Source organism: Triturus cristatus, chromosome 1_2 (assembly GCF_964204655.1).
Source record: "Triturus cristatus chromosome 1_2, aTriCri1.1, whole genome shotgun sequence".
NCBI classification, from domain to species: domain Eukaryota; kingdom Metazoa; phylum Chordata; class Amphibia; order Caudata; family Salamandridae; genus Triturus; species Triturus cristatus.
The window spans coordinates 442,384,912-442,410,571 of NC_140580.1; the positions used below are offsets into that span (position 1 = coordinate 442,384,912).

Below are 25,660 nucleotides of genomic sequence, written 5' to 3' on the forward strand. Positions count from 1 at the left end.
CATGGTGCCTGCAGGCATGACTGTGACTGGCTTGGGTGAGGCGGGAAAGCGGGGAAAGCAACAGGACCTAGTCTGTCTTCTTGGTCTCTGGATTGCTCCTCTGCAATGAAACTGTCTAATCAAATAAAATTGCTTAATTCTTTTAGGAGTTTAGAAAGACGTTCCATCGCACGGTACGTTCAATGTTATCTGTTGGCTTTAGTTAATGCTTTAATGCATATGTTTTGGAGTCTGAGCGGTGGTCATTAAAACAATGATGAATAAGAGGTTTATAAAAATGCACAAATGGATTTAAGATGCTTAAAAACCGTGTAGGTGGTGTGGGCAGGCTTTCCCACAGTGGCACGTGCTGTCTGCAATCTTGTCAATTTGTTCCTGTCTGTGAACCACGTAGATACCTCTGTGTCAGTCATTGCGGTCAGCTTCCCTTGCTGCTAGCACCGTTGTGAACTGCATTTCTACCCGCTTAGATTTCAATGTCGATGCACCACCTCCCACAGTAGCAATTGAAAATGTCATTTTGCACTTCTTATGCTGTAGAAGATGCTTTAATTTCATATGAAAGCACTGGACTGCAAAAAGTATACTCGGAATATAGACTGACAATCTATTGAGCATATCTTCAAGCAAAATATTCAACCTGTTTTTAGATCATAAAGCCCTATTGTGGTACAGGGTTAGTTTATTGTTCATTTAATATTCTAACTCTAGTCCAAGCACATGTAGGGTGCAAGTGCTTGGTATCGCTTCTCAGTGTCTTTGCATGGTGGATATTTCGCATTCTGTTTTTACATCTTTTATCCTTGATGTTCAAGCTTCTATTCCGCGTTCAATGATCCAGCATCAGTCAGTTTGCTTACTGTCATGGAGTTTCCTGAAGTCCTCAGAATGGCTGCCTGCTGCTTGGCTTCTTGTGCACTGGGAAGGCTTGCTCACGTGTTCCTGGTTACTGGTAACTTCAAGAAACCCTCTATAAGAAACCATCGCCTCCTAAACAAAATAGGAGGTGAGGGTTTCTTGACCAGGTCTACACCCCTAATCAACATATATTATATCTAAAAAAAACCTTGACAAGGGACCCAAGTATCCTTATACATATCTAGGTCCTAGTGTATTTGTAAGTCCAAGACACAATAGTGACCCTAGCCTCTCGCCCGTTATAACAAGCATTTGCAATGCAATAGGTCTCGCATTTATAAGAGTTTGAGCTATTGGCATTGTAAAATTACAATGCCTTTTATTTATGTTTTGGTTTTAAAACAAATAAAAGGCATTGTCATTTACATTGTCAGTAGCATAAACTCGCATAAAAGCAGTGTGCGGCGTGCAGCATTGTCGTGCAGCATGCAGCAGTGAGTAATGCAGCAGCGTGCAGCAGTGTGTGGCGTGCAGCAGTGTGCGGCGTGCAGTAGTGCGGCGTGCAGTAGTGTGGCGTGCAGCGTGCGGCAGTGTGTGGCGTGCGGCAGTGTGTGGCGTGCGGCAGTGTGTGGCGTGCGGCAGTGTGTGGCGTGCGGCAGTGTGTGGCGTGCGGCAGTGTGTGGCGTGCGGCAGTGTGTGGCGTGCGGCAGTGTGTGGCGTGCGGCAGTGTGTGGCGTGCGGCAGTGTGTGGGCAGTGTGAGGCAGTGTGCGGCGTGGTTTGTAAACAACAAGAAAAGCTGACATCAAAGGAAGGGTGTGAGGGAACGAGCATATGGGGTGTGAGTTATAACGAAAGTTAATTGTTGTAAGAGGGGATGAAGGAAGTGAGGCCGAGCGCACTGGTGAAAGCAGTCTGCTGCTTTCAAGTCCGATGCCAGCTCCGCGCTTGAATGCCTCACATGCACTGGCCATAAACCGCATTCCTAAGGTCTTGTGCCCCTCACTAAATCTCTCTGAATGCGTGAGGCGGCGCAGGAAGTAGCTGGTGGCAAATGGAATGCGCGTTGTTGTGCGCGTAACCGCCACCCGATCCGCCTGGGAAGCCTTTGGGAGCATTTTCTCTAGCCCCTACATAAGTCTCGCTGAGCGATTGCTTACGCGATTGCCATTTTTAGGTCTCGTCTGGCTATCAAATCATCGAACTTGACTTTCAAGCAACCATCATTCATACCGTACAGATAAAATGGAAAGGTACCGCACAAGCCCTTAGTGAAAACGCGTACTGGACTGTCTCCTGGGTTGGATTCGCTACTTTGTACCAAACTAGTTATCTGTTAAACTCGTTAATATGTATGTCCCTCAGGGCTGATTTCAGACTGCTTCCTCAACTGATCATTCACATGGGGTACAGTGTACAGATTATATATGTTAATGAAACCCAGCTTGTTCTCAGTCTCATGAACAATTTTGCTTGTCCTATCAAAGTTTCTCTGAGTGCCCTCGCGTAGTGTATGTCGGCCAACCACCTGAAAACAAATCCCACAATATTGCTCAGTGCTGCTGGCTCCCAGGTCTAGTATACAGGTTTGCGGTGCTACTACATAGGCCAGTGTTGAACAGCTTCTAAGCACGTTACATGCTAGAGCGCCCAGTTCACTCTGACCTAACCAAGAAAGTTTGCACTTAAATGTGGTCAAAGTCTAGCATTTCAAGCAGTAACAAATTATTTTTCATTTCTGACTTTTCATTCGTCGATCTTCAGCTGTATACACCTCTGTCATTATGTCTTAGTTATGGAAACTAATTCAAGGTTTCTAGTTTCAGTGTATCCAGACTGTCCTAGCCAGAGTCCCCTTGAATTAAAAAGGATTGACAATTTTTCGTATGGTCTGTGCTCCTTGCTTAAGAACCAAATATCCTTCAAAACTCTGACACTACCCTTTGATTAATGACACACCTTTTCAAAGCTCAGCTGACATCTAAGCTGACTTCTGCCTCCATTGGCCTGTTGGTCATTTCTTCCTTTCTTATTGCCAGGCCCTGGCATCTACCATTCGAAGAGTGCGCACCTGCACATCGGAACACTGTGCCTTCTAGTCTTCATTTATGTCTTCTGGTGTTGCAGATTCATTCATCCGTGCCAGCACTTTTGTTACTCCATTTCAGTGGTGCCAGGAAATACTCTGGGTGTACAAGTGCCTCGTAAAAGACACATCACGCTACATTTCATGTACTGCTAACGTCACTTGGAGACAAACCCACCAGTTTGTATCACCACTTCATTTTTAACAAAATGTCCTTGTTCCCTAATTTATTTCTTTTCAATATAAAGCTACATATTCTTTTTAATTGTGTAATGAAGCCCACAAACATACGTTTGCACCTCCAAGATTATATACTGAATTTTAGACAGTTCTCAAGGGTATGCCTTTCTCACAGATTTTTATTTATACAGACCCTAGGGAAGATTTACATTTGGCTTTTAAGATGGGTGCTTATGTATTCCAGTTTTCAGAATCCGGGAGTTCCTGTGTAGTATGTTTGTCAGTCCTAACTGTTTGATGTGCTCCCAACCTCCCCGCATTCTCCCCCCCCCTTAGAATGAACTATAATGTAGTATAATGCTATAACGTAGGTTAACAAAACCTGCATCCCCCATTATATGTGATAAGAGAATGTCAGAGTTCTTCATAACTTGGGAGCCATTGGTACATCACACACGAAGCTCTGGGCTCCTTAGGGTGTGATGACGCCAACTGATTTCAAGGTAACCAGTACTAACAAGAATGAACTCTCCCAGCAGCTCAATCACTATTGTTTTGGGAGAAAATGCATGCACTTGTCCTTTAAGAAAGCTGTGCTGTCCTTTTTGTATTGTAATGAGTTTTTTCCTTTTTTCCAGATTAATTGGGACAGCAATAGTCTACCTTAAGGAGCTCTTAGGTGGCCAGAGCAGATCTCTTCCATACAAAGGTGTGGCACTTCTGAACGAGAAAGGACAACCATGTGGGGTAAGAATCTCCTTTCAAATATATATAAAAAAAAAAATAATGCAGTGCCCCTATACAGATGTGGTGGTAGATCACTCCGAGTCAGTAGCAAATCTATGAAACTACCACCTCAGGCACCTTCAACTAATCAACAAACTCACTGTTTTTAAGAATCGCCCTCCAAAATCCTGCTTTAGAAGCAAATATAGCCACTTTATATGGGGTGGGATGCCATTAACCTTTACTAGTACCTTTCATTCCATTTAATACCACATTCCCCGTCCCTCCCTTTCTTCATCTACCATGTCGATAAGACTGTCTTGTCGTTGGTATTTGGACCTATGCTTTACTCCTTTGCCTTCATTACCACCTATTTTATCTCCCTCGTTTTTACAGTTTGCGCATGGCCTTTCTGTCTGGTTTATTTCACTTTGTAATCTGTTTCAAGAGTGAAAGGCCAACACACGTCCGGGGTTCCTGCAAATTTTCTTAGCCATGGTGTTAAGAATGCCGCTCTGGATTTATTTGCATTGCTATACTTTGTGGGGCGAAGTGTGCTCACCAGTACACTCTTGGGATGTTGCAAGCCATAGAGGAGTTACCTGACGTGCTAAGGCACCAATCTATAGGCTGAGCACCCTTGTAGTGTCCGAGGGATCACAAGGTACTTCAATATGTACATGGGGGGGGGGGGCTTTTTAAATTTATTTATTAAATGGGTGTTTTGCTTATTATCGCTCAAGGGATTTTAGTTTTTCACCCGTGATTACAAATGGGCTGTTAATCCTATTTGTGCTGGAAACGGAAGTACAAGTTGATCTGAAGTTGAGCCCAATGAGTTCCGGCATATAAAAACTCCTGCAAATATTCAAAAATAGCGATTTGCATACACTGACATTAAAAAATTCATATGTAATTTGCAAGCCATTCCCCATTTAGAGTCGTCAAATTTGGAATTGGGTGCACTGTGTTCACCTGCCCATTACCATATCCACTGCCAGTGATTTGCAATTTATATGTATTCAAGGTCACTGTGTATCAAGATTATGAAAGTGGTCACCTCTCACTCTACAGCAGCTCCTTGAACAAACATTGCTCTGCTAAAAACTGCAGTTTCTTTACTTGTTCCTGCCGTCATCATTTCTTGTCCTCTTCCTGCATTACAGAAGGTCCTTCCTGTAAGGAGACTCCAACTTGAGCGATCCATTGAGGAAATTGGCTGCAAATGAGTGCACAGCCCTTCTGCACTGTTTACTTGAACATTGTCATTATTTTCAAGGGGAGTTTTGTCAGCTGCTGTTTGGGCTGTGCTTCTCCTGTTTAGGTCTCGCCTGACCCAGCGCATGCGCTGGTCTGGCGAGACTTATTGAGAGGGCTCCAAAAAGTGCTACCAGGCCAGCTTAGAGCTACAGTGCGCGGGCATGCGTGCTGCGCTTCATCGTGATTACTTTCAGTTTCGCGGCCGCACGGCCGCTTTGATGTTTGATCGCGATCACTTTTACTTTCGCGGCCGCACAGCCGCTTGGCATAGCCAATAGGTCTCGCTTTTGGGACCTTATAAGTATTTAGTTATGCAACTGTTGCATTGGTAAACACTTATAAGGTCCCAAAGGCGAGACCTATTGGCTATGCCAATGCTTGTTTTGCACTGCTGCTGGGTGCATTGTGCCTTTCCTGTGTGTGTGTGATGGGTGGTTGCAGGGCTGATTGCTGTGCAAGGGACTAGCCAGACAAAGAAAATAAATACCACCACTTTGACCTATATCTTGAATTGTACTGGGCGAGCGAGCGGAATGATCAAGCCAGTGGTTCTTAACCTTTTGACTTATGTGGACCTCCCACTTAATCATTACTGGAACCGCCACTGAATCATTATTCGAATCCGAGGACCCTCACTGAGTCATTACTATAATGATAGAAATGCCAAACAATATGTAACAAATACAGAAACCAGCATTCTTCAAACAAATGTATATATGATATATTTTATTTAATTTACAACCCAATATTGAAATGAAATTCAGAATTTTATTTTCAATGAGGTTACAACTTTTCTAAATTCAATTTGGGCCATTCATTGTCCATACTATATTCTGTTTGATGCACTTGTACTGCTCCCACGACTCAGTCTAAGGATAATAGCTTAATTTTTAGCCTCTAATTTCAAATTCCGTAACATTAACAGGATGTTTTGAAACTTAACAACTTTAAATGTTGCTTCAATTATATATACGTTATGAATCTGTTAATATTATTTCATTTTTGCAGCTGTCGGGCACCTCCTAAGTAGGCTTTGTGGACCCCAGGGGTTCCCGGACCACAGATGCAGCCCGATACAGCCTAGTAGTTTTTAGTCGTTTTTGGCAAGTTGTTACCCCTCCACATCACTCCTAGGAAATATTTCAGCCAATTGAGCCAAATGGACATTTCTCAAAGAATATCTCAGTAGAGCCATTACGAAATTGAGTGTACAACCTGGAAATTAACTAAAACTTCAAGAGCTACCTGTTGACAATGACATTCCCCAGAGGAGTTGGCTTTACAGGCAGTTCTGATGGGCCCATCATGAATTATTCTTAAACTGTTGAGGTATGCCAGATATATCGCCTCACCCCAGAGACCGTTGAGGCCCCAATAACAAATTGTAGCAAAATGGAGCATTGTCCTGGACACGTTTGACCTGGGTCTTCACCACTGTGCCCAGGATGTTCCCAGTAATGTCTTTTCTTCAACTTAACGTAATTACTTTTTCATATTTCCTTCTTTTTTCGTTTTTCTTTTACTTTCAGATTCCTCCTTTTATCCTTTATTATTATTCTTTCTTTCATCCTTCATCTTTCCTTGTTTCCATATTTTTCAATCATTCCAACCTTTCTTCCCCCCTTTATCCTTCATTTACTCCTTGTATTTTCATCTGTTTTACTCATGCCATTTTTTCTTCCATCTTTTTCCTTTTATACTCTTTACTCTGAATCTTTCCATTCTTTGTCATCCTGTCTTCAGCTGTCCATTCTTTTTTTGTCCTTCAGTACTTAAATCTTTTCATTCAAAAATGTGTTCTCTTATCCTTTCATCCTTTTCCTTCAAAATGTTGTCTTTCATTTGTTCACCACATTTTGGACTCACTTTCATAACTTTTCTTTGTCATTCCATTTAGCGCCTCTGCTTTCTTGTTCCCCAGCCCTTCACCTGTATGCTATTCTCCGGCAGTGTTATTTGGGACCCACGTCTCTGATTAAATTGTCAGTCGCAAACCCCCACTGCAGGTGATGGAGTGGATTCTCCACTAAGATTGTTTCTTTGCATTGCTTGTGTCATGCACCTTAAGGCAGTTCCACTGCTGCTGCCCATGCTGCCTGTTTTGAGTGTGATCGAAGCGGGTGCTGCTGGTAATCTTTGAGGTAATACTCAGGTGGCCTATGGCAATGGGATTTGGAGGTACCTATGAGGATGTGCTTTTGCTGGCTGTAGAGGCAGGCGAATTAGTCCCCTCTTATTCAATTTCATGTGTAATAAGGGGCTCCTGTTCTGGAAATGGTGGTTAGTGATCACTAATTTTGTTGAGATATCAAACAGGACCAGGGACCACGAGGAGTGAGGGGTCCTGTTGTGTGATTCAGAGGGTGCCATCCATCAGTTGAATACCTTCTGTTTCAGTCGAGGTGCACTGCCTGATACCAGATAAAGGTTTTGCTGGTCTTGTACGATAGAGTTGACTTTAACTTGTTCTTTTGTTTGGAAAAAGACTATTTGCTTACTCTTTTCGTAGGAATTGTACATTTGCGATTGATTGGTAGCTGGCAGAATCTTTTGCGGTGAGGACTGCTTTTATCCATATGAAAGAGGATGTGGCGTTCCGACCAGTGTTACTGACTTTGAAACTGTGGAACCATGTTCGACTCTCTGCGTTGGCTCAACATCCTGTGATTCTGGACAAATCACTTATCTCCCCGTGCCTAAACAATGAATGTGACCTTGTGTAATGCAACTAGTTCTCATGTAAAGCACTACAGTACCTTCGGATCGAGTTTGTGCTACTATATAAAACTTCAAAAAGATGTGGTCTTATAAGTTGTGATTGATTCTTTACAGATGGCTTTAATGCTGGTGGACAATACAATGTTATACCCATATATGGTGGATTTGAGGGTAGGGAGGTTCTTCGCAGGTTCTGTAGGAGGACGCGGTCTCAAGTAGGTGCCCCTCACTATAGTGCACTGAGGCATACATGAGGCAGCAGTAGCTTCCTTTGTGCTGCTGAGGTGGTCGAATTACTAAAAGGAAGAAAGCCAACTTGGCGAAAACAGGCTAACCAAACCTCTGTGTTTGACAATTAGAAATTGTCAATGTCAATTGCATCAAGAATTTAGTGGAAATGTATTGTGCATATTGTGAACAGTTAAATATGCCTTACGAGCATTTACAAACCAGTTTAAAGACATAAACGCTTTGTTTACTTTTTTAGTTAACGAGGTGGGTCTGGAGGCCATGCTTTAGCTGATACGCCAAAGTAAATAAGCAAATTCTGTTCAGTTTGTCAGTCTACTATTGCCACTGCTTTGCACCCGAGGCAGTGCAGGACTATGTTTCCCAAGCATCATTTATAAACTTCATTTTCTTTCTGACTGGCCCTAGCATGACATGTGGAAGTGATGTCAGACTACCCTTGTATTCAGGGCTTTAAGTGGGATGAAAAAACTGAGGGGGCTCTCAATGGAGAGTGGCTGATGTAATTAGTGCATAGCTTAATAAGTAAGCTAAAACTCTGCGCTTAGCATAGTGTGCCCTCCGACTGGCAATTTGATGCTTCTGTCATTGCATCCAGATATATAATACAACAAGGAAAATTACACCTACAACAAGCCAGGACTATTGGCTTTGTCAATGGTTGTTAGTTGCATAAGATAAATAAGCAACAACGATGGCTTTGTTGTATTGAATTTTGAAAATTCCCTACTTTGAAAGAACTATACAGAGTCTCTTTGAAGTTACAACAAAAGGCAGTGAATGGTGGCAAACTGCAGAGTTAAGAATTATTTTTCAGTCTGAGGATGAGGGCAAAAATGGGGAGCCCGATAGGGACCAGTCTCAGCAACTGCTTTTTAGAACTGCCGATGCAGAGCACCAGCAGGACCCGGCCCACTTAAAGCCCTGCTTGTATTACTATCTTTTGTGCTAGTGAAAGAGATATGACCTGCCTCTAACTCGAAACCTACACCACCCTTTACAAGCAAAGCACAATAAAACATTGTCAGGCTTACATAAAAATCTAACAATGTCTTTAAGGCTCACCAGGTTATGAAAAAGGTCATGATTATTATGGGGTTCGTATATATTTTTTCAATGCAGTAAATGGCTACTTAGGGTAAAATTATTCTTGGCTTAAGGATAAGACTACTATGGAGAACTTCCCTCTGAGCAAGAAGTGGACAAAGTTCACCGTACTGATAAAGCATGTTTAAATTATCCTGAAATTTAATAAGTCAAAACACAAATCGCAAGAGGGTTTTTGATGTGAAGCGCTAATAATGGATATGAATTTATTAAAATAATTCCAAAGAACAAATGGGATCTTTAATCTGTTTAAACTGAGGATGCCCCAACCAAAAATAGAAAGGAGGTGCCCCAAACCGATGACTCCACACCAAGCAGCCGATGGCTCATGATGATCTCCAGTACAGATGCAGACCACGCTCCGCACTGTGCTTTGGGCTTTAGCCTGGCCGGTGACTGCTGCATCCTAGTTTTCACTGTGCCACCCATGGCTGCTACTGCACATGGGCTGTGTTACTCCCCGGGCTACGCCATACTTTTAAAGCCTCTAGCAGTGCTGCTTATCCTTTCTCAGCTTTTTCGTTTTTCGACTAAAATTCCGATACCTGGAGCCTGTTCCTCAGTAACCGGTAGGCTGATGCTAAGACCTCTGAACTTCAGATCTGTGCACCAGAGTACAGTCAGGAAAGAGTGGAGCTAATGAACTATTATTTTTACTGAACTAATAGCCCGAATGCAGCCACGCGCATTGAGAGTAAAGATAAAGTTTAATGCAAACCCTTTAAATGATCCATCATGATTTAATTCAGAAAAGTCAACATTGAGGTAATGTTTAATTTCAGGAGAGGTTCCTTGGGTAAAGAATGTGGCTGGTTAGAGGCCTTCAAAATAAGAGTGCACCATGACCGCATGATGTTGGGCTTCTCTGATGTTAGTGCCTTTCATCGTGGAGGTTCTCTGTAGGTGAATGAGCAATTCCTTTGCGTTCCCCTGCCTAGCTCTACAGTTCCAGCTAGTGTTTCACTGAAGAAGACTGCCCCAGGTTGGTCCTCTGCTCACAAGACTGAGGGCCTCTTCATTCTCTTATTTAACTTTTGTATATCCATGTAGACCACACTGCCAAAGGCTGCATATTCTTGACATCTTGGAGGAAAGCAGGCCAGTGCCTGCTCCTCGTTCAACTGTTGGAGCTGAAGTCACATCCATTATTCCGAAGAGATACTCTGTTCTCAGGAAGGTCTCCCTCTGTATCTGCAGTTCGGATCATGTCTCTGTCTCTTCTCACCGTCCAGGCCTCGTTTATGTAAGACCAGTACTGAGATGATGGATCTGGGCTTTTATACAGTTTTGGTGTCTCTTGCTTCTCTTTCATCTGTTGATTTGATCAGCATGTTCTCTGGTAGTGACAAGCTAGGGTGAAGTTGGTGATCTGTGTTACCTGCTCACTTCTTTACCAAAACTGTTGGATGAATCCCAGGTTTTCGAGTTACTTCCGTAAGAGCCGCCATTGTTCACAGGCTCACTTTTGGAAATGGAGATTGAGTGGGGTAGGAGAAAAATATGTACTCCATTTAAGCACCACAATATTCTTATGCGAAATATGTTATTTATGTCCTACTCCCGAATTCAAGCTGAAACAATATTTGTGTTATGCTGATGGCTGTATTTTATGTATGGAAGGTTGATTTACGGCAATCATTGTGAACTGGGAGCCAAGAGGTTCTACCCTACAATTGCGTAATCTCTTAGATTTTTGTGGTCTTCCAATGTGATTTTATTTCTATTTATGTGTGCTTTATTAGCCCTTGGATTCAAGGATCGTAATGATAAATTTGAATTGAGGGTAATATACAATTATTAAATAAGAATTCTAAACTATTTCACATTTTTTTCTCTACAGGCTTCTTGTTTTATTTTTTGCTGTGAAATTGGGTTATTTTGTTTCACTTTCTTTCACCAAGTGTTCGTTTCATTTTTATACACCCATGCTTTTCATTTTTTGCATTTCCTTTGTCCACTTGATTTTATTCAAGGCTGTATCTACAGTCCTGCCCAAGCATTCCGAGGAGTCTGCTGCATCCCAGTAATGGCTCTTTTACAAGACCTCCAGGGTAGGGGGACCCATTTCACCTGCCCATATTGAGGCCCTGGCACCTTGTGATGCCACTAGTAGTATAAAAATATTTTTTACTGCTCCTGGTGCAGTTCTTACCACTGTAGCCCGGCAGTGTTGAGATGGAAGGTAGGCACGTGTACCATCATTGGCTGCAGCAACCTCACTCTACTGCCTTCAAAGAGTCCCAACGGGTGAGGAGACAATTTAGCCTAACCGCTAGAGCGGTCGACCTTGAATTTGTGGAACTGGGTTCGAGCCTCGGTAGGGACTCTCAACATCCTGTGATTCTGGGCAGATCACTTTTTCACCTCGTGCAAACAAAAAATGACCGGCTGCAAGAGAACAAGTGGTTGCCTTTTCCCCACATAGAGCTTTTCTCTTTCAACAGTGGCTTGAGTAACGAAAGTCAACACTCTAGTAGCAGGTCTGAGCAGTTCTTCATAAATGGACTCCATGGGCTCGGCACAAGTCTTATCCATTGGCTGGCAGTGCAGCAATATTTGATTATCGCCCCGTCTTATGTACACACCACAGAGACGCTGCTGGCTGGCTGCCCTTTAGGAGGAATTGATGCGTTTGCTTTTTCCTCTGCAAATTATAAGCTTCCGCTCCAGCCGCAGGGTTTCCTTTCCCAGTGCGTTGGATCTCGAGCCATTGTTTGGTGCTGCTCATTAAATGAGATTGTCGTTTTAGTGACGTAGAATTGAAAACGCAATAAAACGTTTTCCAGATAAAGCTTGTCGAATGTTACTCTGACGTCCTATAATATATTGTTTGTAGTTGTTGAATTATTTGCGTGTGATACTGCAGAAGTGCACACCCACCCTGTAGATCCACTGTGCTTGGGTCTGCATTCTACTTACTTGCCTTAATACTTTTATTACATTTCCAATTAAATCTAAACCATCAAAAGAAACCTACAATGTAGTAGTATGATTATTCAGTTTCCATTAAAATCCCATTTTGATCACCTTAATGATCAGGGAATCCGTAAATATCTGATGGAAGAGCAGATAAGGTATTTGTGAGGTGCAAGAAACAGAAAAATAGAAAAGGGGAGTTGGGTATCTGTATTTTGATTACCTAACGCTTTGCATATCGTTTCATATTTCTTTTCTTCATCTCCTCTAAAGTACATAACCAGAATCGGACTGGCCTACAGGGTAATCGGGCAGTGCCCGAGGTGCTGGTCTAACAGGTCACTGTGTGGGGCATTTTTTGGGCTGTGGTGTGGGTGTTTTATTTTTTGGTAGGCGTTTTTTACTGTTTTCCCTTATATTAAAACAAGCATTGCTTGCTGCAAGCTCAAATCTATGCAGTTTTCCGTACATTGCAAAACATTTATTCAACGTGTCTGTTAAAAACTGTGCCGATTTGGAAACATGGGGCTCTTTTTTTACTTTAGCTTTTTAATTCGCTAGTAGGAGGCACTTTTATTTTGTTGCCCGTGCCAATTTTCTGTCCCTTTCCGACCCTGTGCATTAAATGCTCATATATTTATGGTATAAATAACTCATCAACTAATTTCTCCTCATAAGGTGACCGTCTTGTCTTCCACTGTCTACTAACTATTGTTTGCGTGTTGCAGGCAACCATTGATATCGTTGTATCCTACGAGCCACCGTCTGGCACTGGAGGCAATCCGAATGACCCAGGAGGGATGAACGCTCAAGGCACCGTAGGTAAGTGGAAGATGAGGCCGGTGATTATTATTGGTCACTGATCGTTACCACTCACATTTTACTGTTTCTCATCATTGGCTCTCTTACGATGAATTAGTCATGTAGCTGGCTTTATTAGGGGCAGCACTTTAAGACATAAAGGTATTGCGGTGAAAACCTAATTCAAATGATTAAACCCTAGATGTCCATAATTCAGAATACCATGTGTAGCAGTAGTGACATCATTCAACCTTTGTTCGTCAGTGACTTCATAGGGATCCCATCATTACCTTCCTATTTGCTAATTGTGGCCTGAGGATAGAAAGGTGTGCAAAGAAAAATGTTAACATGGCTTCCACGGCACTATTTCCAGTCTGCTTGTTTCACTTCTTTTGTGACTTCTCAGAGCATCAGTAATACGAGCAATGACAAGGTTAGCAACTGCTCGCCTTAGCTACATATAAATCATGGGCAATTGTTACCCATTGTGCCAGAGATTACGCCATTGCACAAGTTGTGTAATCGAGATTTTATTCGGGTATAAATCCTATCATTGGAGCATAGAAACAATGTGAAGATTGGAACCAGAGTAGCGGCTGTTCAGTTCATGCCTGATTTTACACAATTTTATTTAGTGCGAAATGACTCCATGCATCAATTTTGGATGTGAGATGCTGGACTGACATGTAACACCAAGAACAACGTGTTGTAGCAGGGTGACATGAAACAGTCAAAATGAAAAACCGACACAGACTCCTCTTGGCAATGCAAAGACGGTTCTTTACTGACTGTCGCGACATGGAGAAAGACCCTCCTGCCACACAGGCAGGCTGCTTGGCTCTCAAATTGCCGCTTCTCGAGCAGCTTCTTTTATTCACATCTTTCACAATACTTTATTATAGACAGTAAATAATAATTGACTTCTAGCTTATAGATTGAAGGCGGAAAAATACTCAAGTACCTGTGTCCCTATAACCCCAAACTCTGACCTAATCCTCTACAAATTCTATATTGCACTTCCAACAATGCTTAACAAACTTAGCATTCTTCTGCTCGTAAATGCTTGTGCTTTTGTGGTAAAATGTAATTTAAAAGGAGTGTGTTTACTTTCATCATTTTGCTCCTAAGACCTCCATGTGTTCTAAGCTAATTTAATTTTCCTGCACACATTGTCTAATCGTGTTACAATCTGTTTGGAAACACCGAGTGTGGGCCAGTGATATCTTCATGCTTGCTATATATGAGTTGGCCTTTAACTGAAATCCTTTCAAGTTACTTATCCTGTTGTGTCCACAAGTGAACCTTTCACCTTACTCTGATCAGTGCAAGACGTGGTCCTAAACTGGTTTTGAACCACATACAGCTCTGTGTTTTCTACTCGTGTTTGTTGTTGCGCTATGTTCTTGTGTTTTATATTTTCTGTGGTGTGTTCATATTTTACACTTCCTACAACAGTGTCCTTTCACATATTTGTATGCCATTTTTCATAATTTCTCAAAGAAAATGATGCAAGTTTCTCCCTGGCTTTGTGTGCTTTTGTTTATATTAACTATATGGGTTAACAAGGGTGAGCAGGCTGCAGACACATTTGAAACCATATTGCATACGTGACCCAGCTTCCACTAAACAGTTGATACTACTTGAACGTACAAACAGGAAGGCAATTGTAGGGATAACCATGCATGGTTTAGGGTAGGGTTAGACAATCTACTAATAAGCCTAAGTGGAAAAATGAGAAATAGGGAGAAAGCAAGGCTATAAATAGTTATGTAAGAATAATCCCTTCAAAGTGAGAAGCTGCACCTGTTCACCTGGGACATACTACATTAAGTGCCCTGGGGCACAGCCGGCATGTGTGCCTGTTTTCTGCCCTCATGGGGCAGTTTGGCATTATTGAAGTGGCCCCAGATCCTTGCTTGGCCATTTCTGTAATACTGATTGTGTGAGCTCTGCATGTGTGCTGGCTCGATCTCAAGTGGGTGTTTCCTCATTTGCCATGCAAATGAGGTAACACTTTGCCTCTGTGCCTGCACCATATTACAGAAGCACTTTTAGAGAGACAAAGGACCTGTCTGGGAGCTCACTGACTGTGTGTCACTTCAGGTGGTGCACAGTCAGTGCACCCTTACAGTGGAGAAGGAGGTTCAATTGACAGCCCCACCCCCAGACATTTCCCTGCTGGCGAGTGCGGAGACAACACCTGGCTACAGAGGGATCAATGTCTCTGCCTAAAGACAGATAGCTGCCTGCACAGGAAGAGGCGAACCGGTGGTTTAAAGAAACTGTCGGTTTCAGGTTTGTGCCTGCACTGGGAACAGCGCATTTGTTGTTATATAGTACAGGTGCATGGTCCCAATTCGTGCCTGACACACAGACTTAAGAGTCCACCACAGCACAAAGTGGTACATTGCGCTGTATTGATCTCGTGAGAGCCGAAAGTCTTGTGAAAGTTTGAGTTCTGAAAGGACAGGTAAGTATATGAAGTCCAGGTGTCAGGATTATTGGAAATACAGCCTTAAATAGTGGGGTACAGTGTGTTCCACTTCCACACATATCAGGAAGGATTATCTAGATAACTTTTAATTAATCCTGTTGTTTTGTGCTGTTGGATGCAGTTAATATGTATCAGTTGTTAGTAATCAGATGTGGTTAAATTTTATTGTCCTGAGATCGGGAAAACTGTTGTGGAAATCTTTGCAGGTTCGGTAAGCGGACTCGATGATGGTCTTACTTTATTGGGGTCTAGACAGTATATGAACATTACAATTTGGATACATATTCTCATTTTAGTGGAAACCCAAGAGCAGATGGGCTACATGCTTCTCTGCTGATCAGGGTGTATTGGTGATTTGTTGTGGCTGGTTAGTAGATCATTGTCTTTGAAATACATCCATGTATTAAACCCCCTACTACTATGTGGTGATTGCTTGTTGATGGAATGTATTTTGATTTAACTTTTCACCAGAGATGGAACTGGAATTGGCCGGAGTTAGCTGCACTAAAGGTTTAATGTAAAGTGTGATAGAAGGTAACATTAGTCTTGAATATCAACAAAGCCGCTGTTAGCTTTTTAGCGGCTCAAAGGGGCAGGGCTAAAGCTATATTTTCCTAGGCTAGGGTTTGATTTCTCTCTACCCATCAACTGCCACACCTCTGGAATGGGCAGTGGAAATCTTCACCATATTAGCAGGTTGGTTGAAGGACTTGCCATGTGGCAGTGAGTAAACAAACTGCTGCCCTGTTACCGTGGGAATTACGAGGCATTCGTGGGAGTAAGAAGTAGGGAGAGGAAATTCTGTATTTTTTAGATATAATTACAGAGAATGCAGTGACTTACATTTCAGTGTATGAAATGGGCACTATTTGGGGTGCATGATGTAATCTACTAATATTTTAACAGCACCTTGGCACCCTCAGTACATTAGTGTGTTTGAATGTGCAGGAAACCAAGAGCCCCAGTGGTGGGTGTACAAAGGAAAGGCCATTGATGATACTCGACATACAATTAACAACTCGAGCATTCTACATGGCATCAAGAGCAACATGAGCAGGATAACATTCTGCAGTGTTGTCTATGAAAGAGGTGCAGGGGTGGACTTGCCTACAGGGAAATCTGGCAGTGCCTGAAGGGCTGGCCTCGCAGGTCTGGGAATGGGCTGTTTTTTTTTTATTATCAGTTTATGGGCCTGTTTTACGGTTTGGTGGGCCGGTTTTTACAGTTGATTTCCTGGTATTAACACAAACCCTGCTTGCAGCAAGCACAAATGGATGCATGCTTGCTTACCTTGCAAAACACTTATACAGCATGTCTGTACAAGTTCATAACTGCCCTGATTTTCTAATGTGGACCACTTTTAATTTGGTGCCCACCTGGGCCTATTTTATATTCCAATCCAGCCCTTAGGAGGCAGCAGTGGAACAGCAGGAGTTGAGAGCTAGGAATGGATTCAGCCACCAAAATATATTCAGGTCCAAATGCATTCTGTGGTAGAACTTGAAGGTCTTTCAATAGCCCTCAGAAGCTAACAAATGGTCAGGCGTATTTAGGTGTATTGTCCGTCGCATGGAAGATATCTTTGACACTCTAAGCCATGCCTTTTTAGAAAGGGTTTGCACTAACTCCCTTTCTTATCTGGCCCTTGACCAAAAGTTACCTTATATGGAAATTGCAACATCGCTTGAGAGCCAGTGCTCTGAAGGTGGCAATGCAGTGGACGAGACCGGCTCATGAACATGTCAAGCTGAGCCTGACATTGACCTCTTTTCTGTGCTGCAGTATGCAACTATTTAAGGCATAATTCTGGCAGGTAACTTCATTATTTTCTTGTATGTAAGTGAACAATAATTTGAAACAACTCACTCTGAGTTTATATTTTTCCTTGCCTGCTCCTACTGAAACACACACACCTTCGTCCTTTGGGAGGTCTACGCACAAATTGCCTGTTTTGACAAACTTGCCTTTTTCTAGAATTTTAGGCTTAGCTTGACAGTGCTGCTATCTGCAGACATATTGTTACTAGTTATTTAAAATATGGATCTAATGGGGTATTGCTACGCCCAGATGAGAATCTCTCACACCCCTTGAAGTTGCCTGCTTGGCATATCATTCCTCCTCCTATGGAGTGATTAGATTGTCAAATGTGAGGTGATTCTTTTTCATCTGAAAATACACTAAGTCATCACTCAGTCAGTATTTTAGCTCACACATGCAGTCTATATAGGAAGAAATTATTTTCAGTATTTTTTTTATTGCAGTAGGTTTTTTAAATGATTGTCACAATTTCACTGAGTCATATTCACTACCACCACCATTACGAACATCACTATTATCACCACCTCCTCCATTTCCACTGTCCCCACCAACCTCCCTACTACCCTTATCACTACTATTGTCATTGTTACCATCACTGTAAAATTTTGACATTTCTGTGTTTGGTCTACTCTATGAAAGCCAGACTATTGGCTTTGACTTTATTTGTTTAAACCAGAACCAAAAGCACAATTTCAAGCTCTGCGATGCCTATCGTTCCTTGAAATATTTGCACCCTCATGCCAAAGCCACCTATCGTGGCTTGTCTGCTATTAAATGTTCTTGGGTTCATGACAGGCCTAACAAATTAATCAGACAACAATTTGGCAATTAGGATCTTCCATTGATATTTTGCAAAGGGACTAATCTTGTGGCCAATATTGCATGTCAGTCTAAATTGGTATGAGGCATGTAGAAAGTTGGATTTATTTATTTTTTCGTTCTCGGCAGGGAGGTAAGATCCATGCAGTGCCGTGTGTGTCCAGTTTAATGTTTTTCAGCACACTTATTTCTTGTTGTGATATCTGTACAATAATTAGAATGACATCCTGTAAAGGCTTTTGTTTGCGCTTCCATTACCTTCAACCTTCCAGCGATGTAGTTGACAAACTGCAACCCCTTGATTGCAGTACACTCCAGAGTTGCAGATCAGTCTGACGATATTGAATGGCCTTTAGGTGTTGATGTTGCACTCACTTCTATTTGTTCCCTGGCCACAGAGACTACCTGAAAAATCTGTCATCTTCAACAGATTCTTACATATGCACAATGAGCTTAGAGATTTCCAGATCTAACTCGGATATTTCATAGTCCCATCTGGTTTTGGGGCTATAACCTCATTACCTTAAACACTTTATTTTTGCACCACTGATGTAACAGCAGAAATATGTTGAGTTGCAAATGCATGATCCTTGGGTAGGTCAGGCAGGCTGGTTCTTGTGCAAATTCACAGATGGTGAACATGTGTAGAATTGACCGAGAGTGGCCAGCATTTGTTTATAGGGCACACTAGGAGTCATGATGGGTAAAGCTTTCACCCTGGTCTGCGGCATTGGATGAATTCAGGCACACATGTGTAATTTTCCTGTTTAGTCTTTCAACGGTAGTGACGAATAGAATACCCTGTAACTTGAAAATAGCTGCATATTTCGAGTAATGGTAGGGAATCTGTGACTGGATCTGGTGTGGAGATGTGTTTAACATCACAGGGGACAATATGAGTGGGGGACTTATGCCACTTGCTACAGTGGGAACAATTTCCTACTGCAGCTTAGTGCTTCTGAAGATTCCTCTCTTATATATTAGCAGGTATGTAAAAGTTGTATATTTGAACTCATGACACACAATTAGATTCTGCTAAAAATGACAACACAAAGCACCTTTGCACACATCTCAGTATTGTCCTCTTCCCAAATCGTCACATAGAACACTGGAATATTTCACGTGCCCCTTTACAATGCATTAGTCATTTTAGCTAATTTATTCCAAAATTGTGCTTTAAATGCACTTTTGATTAAATCTTTTTCAAACTTTTTAGGGGGTCGGGGAACCTCCTATCAAAACCTTTCTTGAGGAAGGCTCCCTTGCTGAAATTCAGATCCGATATTACATCTGGCTTTCAGTAGTGCCAGTTGAGGATGTGGGTGGAGCCAATAGAGGAAGTGGGCGGGGCCAGTGGCAGAAGTGGGTGGAGCGGGGAAAGTGGGTGTGGCCTCCGACAAACATTTGAGCACCTGGTCTTCATATTTTACAAATTAAGCACTGCCTATACCAACTATTTATTAAATAATACATTTGTTAAGATGGGTGAAACACCCCCCCTGAAGTTACGCCCCTGGTTGCAAATTACTTATGAGTGATTTTACCACTGACCTATTCCCTAACAGCTATAGTAATTCTTCTGGAAGCATTGTAAGGAATCTTAAAACTGGGCAGCAGTGCAAATTGCTGCGCCACAGAACAAATCAACATTACATGAATATAAAAATAATAGCTTGAAAACAAAACTAATTTATCAGCACCAAATTGTGTCCTTGCACATTATCTTTACCTTTGATCTCCTTTCATGTCCCAAAACACCACCTCCCAGGTGAAATATCTGGCTAATTGGGGCTTTGAAGGCTTCCTGTTGGCCTTCCTAACTCATACCTATGCCACAGGGCAGAGCTGACATTTTAACCTGACACACACAGGCATCTGTGCTGGGGGCGGTAGAAGATGAGGTGACGTGAGAGGTATGAGTCATCTACCTTGCTTTGTTAAAGAGCCTGGCCCCAGCCTTTTAAACGCAAATAAGAGTCGGGCCGGGAGGAAGTGCACTGTGATTGGAACTGTTCCTCAGACTCTGCAGTCTGCTACATGTGGTGCAGCCTCACTTCACACTCAGACTCCATGAAGCAAGCCTCGTCATTACTGGTGCTCCGCTGCCTATTGGCTGCCCTATCTGTGAATATATACATTTAGTTTGTGGGCCTACTGAGGGGCTTGTGGAATCACTGCCCCTGAGCCATACTGGTGCTGGTTGCTATTTGCAGAACACATGTTTACTTTGTAGTCTGCATGTAGCTTGTCCAGATGCTCCTAGACATAGATCTGGATGTAAAGAGGATCACTAGATCTGTATAATCACAGAGCAACTTAACTCAGTGCCCAACAAAGCTAGATAGTTGTACGAGTGCGTAGTCTAAAGTCAAATTTGCCAAACATTGACATTACAGTTGTGGCTGAACCACAGAAGAACTTACCTGAAGGTCTCTTGCCCAGTAACCTAGACTAATATCCCATGCAAGTCCAGGTCATCTGAATTGCCTGTATATATTGTTTGGGCTAGAATTGTTACCAAAGTGCAGATTTTGCTAGTGGTGAAAAGGGATTTCTCCCAGTTGGAGTTAGCCCTACAATAGTATTGGTCCTACAGCTTATGTAGCCTTAGACTCCGCTGCAATACTCTGGAGCAACCTCTTTCTACCTATCGAAGAAATTAGTGCTTATTTGGCATTCTTTAAATGTCCCAAAACCAAGTTTGAAATACAAATGTTGCACTATTCTTCTGTGCAAAGAATTCCAGGAATTAAGTACCAAAACACAACCAGAAATATTGATAGCCATAGTACACAAACACTAATTAATGCACTATCCTACCTTTTCATCTGAGCTCGATAAAAGTGTATCATTAATTGCCTTTCTCTTCATTTTTGACTTTCAAATGTAAGCCAATGTGAAAGAAAAAACACATTTTGCATAATGCCTTCTAAATGACCTGATGGTATGGGTAACCTTGAATTTAGAGTTGTACAAATAACCACTGTTGCTAAACTCAGTGTCTTCGGTACATTTAAATAATGAATAGGTTTCCTATATACCAATTTTCATTGATCAGATTGTACTGTATAAATTGCTACATGATCTTTAAACAATTAAATATTATAAACTGTAGCGGAGTTGCTGGCTCCGGTTAACACACAAAGTTGAGGGAGCCTCAGAAATTAAGGGTTAATCAGAATATAATAATTCAAGTCTGCAATACTTGTACCAAAACCTCTTGTTTTCTTTATACACTTTAAACAGTCTGCGATGGCTCCAGTCACCTGTAATACGAAAATTACATGGCTGTTCAACTGTAATAAGTTATTGCATTTGAGTTGTGACGTCACAATGCCTCCTGCCAGGAGATAGGCAGGCGATGGAGCAGAATTACGACTGCTGCTCAAACAATGAAAAAGAGAACTAGATTTTCAGCATTTCTGTGCAATTTCCCTGAAAGAACAATCGAGTGGAAGGAGAAACGTATAGGAACATGATTATTTTTGTGCAGCTGTGCATCATTAAAACTCAAATCTTTCTTCATTTTACCACTTTTTTCTGAATTAAAGCCTTTTCAGAAAGTGACTTAGATTGAACTGCTTATAATATTTTTTGCAGTAAATTACTAGCGTCATATTGTTATATTTAATACTTCACTACAGAATCATCATTTATACTACATATCTGCAGCCGTACTCTTTCATTCAAAAGAGCAAGAGACCAACATTATAGATTTATGGCACCCATGAACATTAATTGTGAATAATCGGGGGCAGCAGCCCTTGCCCTGGCTTTCTCTTGAGTACCCTGGGCACTGTATTTCCTACAGCTCTTTTTATGGGTAATAACGACTATTACAGGGACAGAAAGTAAAACCGGCTTTAAGTTCTGTAGTTACCACGCCTTGGGAATACATGGATGTCATGTCTGTTATGTGATTGTTGGGCAACGGGGGCAAAATGTCGCTTCCCTAGTGTTTTGGTGAATCCATGTTCATGCCTGTGTCCTGATACTCCCAGAAACTCTGTGCTTTGAGCTCCGTGTCCTAACTTGATCTACATAATCCCCATGGGACTTAAAGAATGTGTAGTAGAGCTTGTGATAGCTGAGGAAGTAGATCTTGCTTGCCTAATACAGATTTGCATCATACTTGTCTTCAGAATACGCCCAATTTTTCCTTTTAAAAACAGAAAACATTTTTTTTTGTACCATTTTTTGGGGCCTTTTGAGCCATACTTTGCAGAATTTCAGGTATGTCTATGCAGTATGTGACTTGCATTTCCCCCTTTTTTTTTCATCTTTCTAATTGGCTCCTTGTAAATGGCTGCTTTTCATTGGTTAATATGGTCACTAGTCCCTCTTTATTTTTTTTTTTATTTTTTTTTTTAATCTCCCATGAGGACTGCCCTTCTCACATGTGGTGTTAGTCATCAGGTTATTTATTACTGTCTGAGCACTCTTTTTCGTTTAGGTTTTTTCAGGCTCAGGAACTCACTCGCGCCCATGTTTACTCCCTCTCCTCTTTATTCTCCTAGTGATTATGAACAGCTGCTCTTTAGATCTGCTAACGCTCACATTTTGCACTTTCTCTTTAAATATAGTGGCCGCACCGTATTTTTCTTTTACATGTTAAAAAAAGTTTCATTTTTTAAAGAGCCCCTATCCGCGCTTGCCATTTCTTTATGCGCGGGTCATCGTGTTCACTTATTAAAACATCAAAGGACCTATTATGATCACGGGTGGATAGCCACCCCCAGCCCGGCGGTGATCCGCCCGCCAAATGACCCATTTTCACCCCCGCCATATTAGTATGGCGAGGGACACTGCGGCGGACGGAAAGACCGTCAGCCGCTTTTCCGCCGGTTGGATTGCGGCCAGGCGGAAAAGGCACAGGTAATGGTGGCGGTGCCTTGCAGGCACTGCCATCCATATTAGGATGCATACCTTTCCATGGCGGAGACTCTACCATGGAAAGGCTTGCGGGAAATCACTGTGGGGGCCCATTGCGGGCCCCCGGGTGGTGGGGGGGTTGGGTGGCTGCACTGGTGGGTACCCTGCACCAGTGCCATGCACAAGGTGGCAGGCACCGCACGGTGCCTGTCACGTTGTGCATGGCAATGCACAACATGGGTTTTAACATTGCGGCAGGTGTTGCTTACAGCACCGCCCGCCGCAATGTTAAAGTCGAGGATGCGTCCGCCAGTGTGGCGGGCGCATCCTAATTTGCCTGGCAGGACCGCCGCAACTTAAGCGGTTGGTCCCGTGCTCCGTTGCGGTGGCGGGCCCCTTAGTCTTTGAAAGTGCCCTCAAGCCACACTTTCACTTAAACAAAGGCAGCCATACATAAAGAAAGGCTGTTGAATAGTTTTGTCCTTTTTGTGTGAAAGGAGATAGCTACCCTATAATAGAAAACATTAGCACAACTGTTATGATCATTATCGTTGCTAACACTAGCATATGTGTTTTCTTGGCATGTTAATATTGTGTGACCATTCCGTGGATTGCCGAATATTCCAGGCTTCCTACAAGACTGGGGTCTTGTTCCCAAGACGATTTGCTATTTGTGTCAGATCGCAAGCTATATGGCCATTTTTGTGGGATTAATAAACGTTTAAACTGCTCTTGTTCCTAATTATTTGTTCTTATTAAAGAAAGTGCTTTATTTAATTTTATAGCGGTGTTAATTATTGTTTATGTCCCAAATTCTGCGTGTTGATCTATTGCTTGGAGAATTAGCTCTTCGCTGCTACAACTTAGCACCTGTTAATTTCCATGTTGCGCTGGTCCCTTATAGTATCGGGTTATTTGAGTCGTTTGGTGCGCAATTAAAAGCAGCCTTTACTTATTTTTAAAATTCAAATACATTCTGTGCTACTAATATATTCGTTATTGTTATGGTGCAAATTTACACTAAAGGCTAAGGTTATTGTATTTATGTAACAAACACAAAACAATGCAGCAGTATTATGAATTATTAATAATAAAAGCGCCTAATCCTTTGCCTGCCTACCTGCTGGGTGTACCGTCTGTGGACCGCCATTGCTCCGCTGCTGTCGCTGGTCTTGGGCCGTCTTCCGCTGTGTGTCTCTCGCGCCGCCGCTATACCATCACGCGGCCGCGAGCGGGGAGAGACTACAGCCCCCAGGCTCCCTTGCGGCCGGTGACGCCGCCAACGCGATCGGAGGACACAAAAACATCGCGGCTCCCTCTGGGGAGCGGGAAGCGCCTAATCCTTTGCCTGCCTACCTGCTGGGTGTACCGTCTGTGGACCGCCATTGCTCCGCTGCTGTCGCTGGTCTTGGGCCGTCTTCCGCTGTGTGTCTCTCGCGCCGCCGCTATACCATCACGCGGCCGCGAGCGGGGAGAGACTACAGCCCCCAGGCTCCCTTGCGGCCGGTGACGCCGCCAACGCGATCGGAGGACACAAACATCGCGGCTCCCTCTGGGGAGCGGGAAGCGCCTAATCCTTTGCCTGCCTACCTGCTGGGTGTACCGTCTGTGGACCGCCATTGCTCCGCTGCTGTCGCTGGTCTTGGGCCGTCTTCCGCTGTGTGTCTCTCGCGCCGCCGCTATACCATCACGCGGCCGCGAGCGGGGAGAGACTACAGCCCCCAGGCTCCCTTGCGGCCGGTGACGCCGCCAACGCGATCGGAGGACACAAAAACATCGCGGCTCCCTCTGGGGAGCGGGAAGCGCCTAATCCTTTGCCTGCCTACCTGCTGGGTGTACCGTCTGTGGACCGCCATTGCTCCGCTGCTGTCGCTGGTCTTGGGCCGTCTTCCGCTGTGTGTCTCTCGCGCCGCCGCTATACCATCACGCGGCCGCGAGCGGGGAGAGACTACAGCCCCCAGGCTCCCTTGCGGCCGGTGACGCCGCCAACGCGATCGGAGGACACAAACATCGCGGCTCCCTCCGCGTCGCGGGACGCGCGCGGGCGTCGCCGGGCTGAGCCCGGGCAGAGGGCGGGCCGTCTGTGGCCGTCCGGGGCAGGAGGAGGCAGGGCGGGGCCAGCCCCCTGACATCGGACATCAGATCTCCTGCCGCTTCACAGGTATTGCTGTTGTACGCTATACTTACTCTTGCGCCCCTTGTGTACTGTTGTGGTGTTGTTTAGTAGAGACGGACTTGTGGCTATTGTCCGGATCCTGTCGCGGGGACTGCCAATTCCATGATGTCAGGTCCCAAGAAAAATAAGGTAGTCTCGGGGGCGGGCTCAATGAACAACTTTCTAGTGAAGAGGGTAACCAAGATTAACGAGGATAGAAGAGCTTCCTTGGGTAAAATAGACGATAGGGATCATGCCCCCTCTCTAGCTATAACCGCTACATTGGAGGACTTCTCAGATGGCGATAGAATCACGGACTGTTTTCCACAAGATCATAACGTTACCGAACTAATTTGTAATACAGTAGCGCCTATTGTCCAGGAGCAGGATAACGCAGCAATGGTCTCCATATTCAATGATACGTTACGCCCTGACTCTGAGGAAGACTCAGAAATAGTGGAAGAAACTAGGGGCAAGAGACCAGTTAGATCATGCAGAAGGCTTCAAAGTAAGAGGGGGGGTAAGACCACCCAGAGGAGAAGGGTGGAAACTCATCGGCCAGATAGACACAGTTCCCCCAAAACCAACCTAATTGTAGAGCCT

The 25,660-nt window shown here is 43.3% G+C and overlaps 1 protein-coding gene across 5 annotated transcripts in view; it reads left to right on the forward strand.

Annotated features, from left to right (window-relative positions):
- Nucleotides 1–25,660, forward strand: part of MYOF (myoferlin) — a 591,005-nt gene that overhangs the window by 166,741 nt on the left and 398,604 nt on the right. For all 5 annotated transcript variants that reach the window (XM_085606131.1, XM_085606127.1, XM_085606128.1 and 2 more), the window contains exons 4-5: nucleotides 3,761–3,869; nucleotides 12,827–12,920. In XM_085606131.1, the coding sequence (XP_085462257.1) occupies nucleotides 3,761–3,869; nucleotides 12,827–12,920 (203 nt within the window). The remainder of the gene's footprint in view (nucleotides 1–3,760; nucleotides 3,870–12,826; nucleotides 12,921–25,660) is intronic.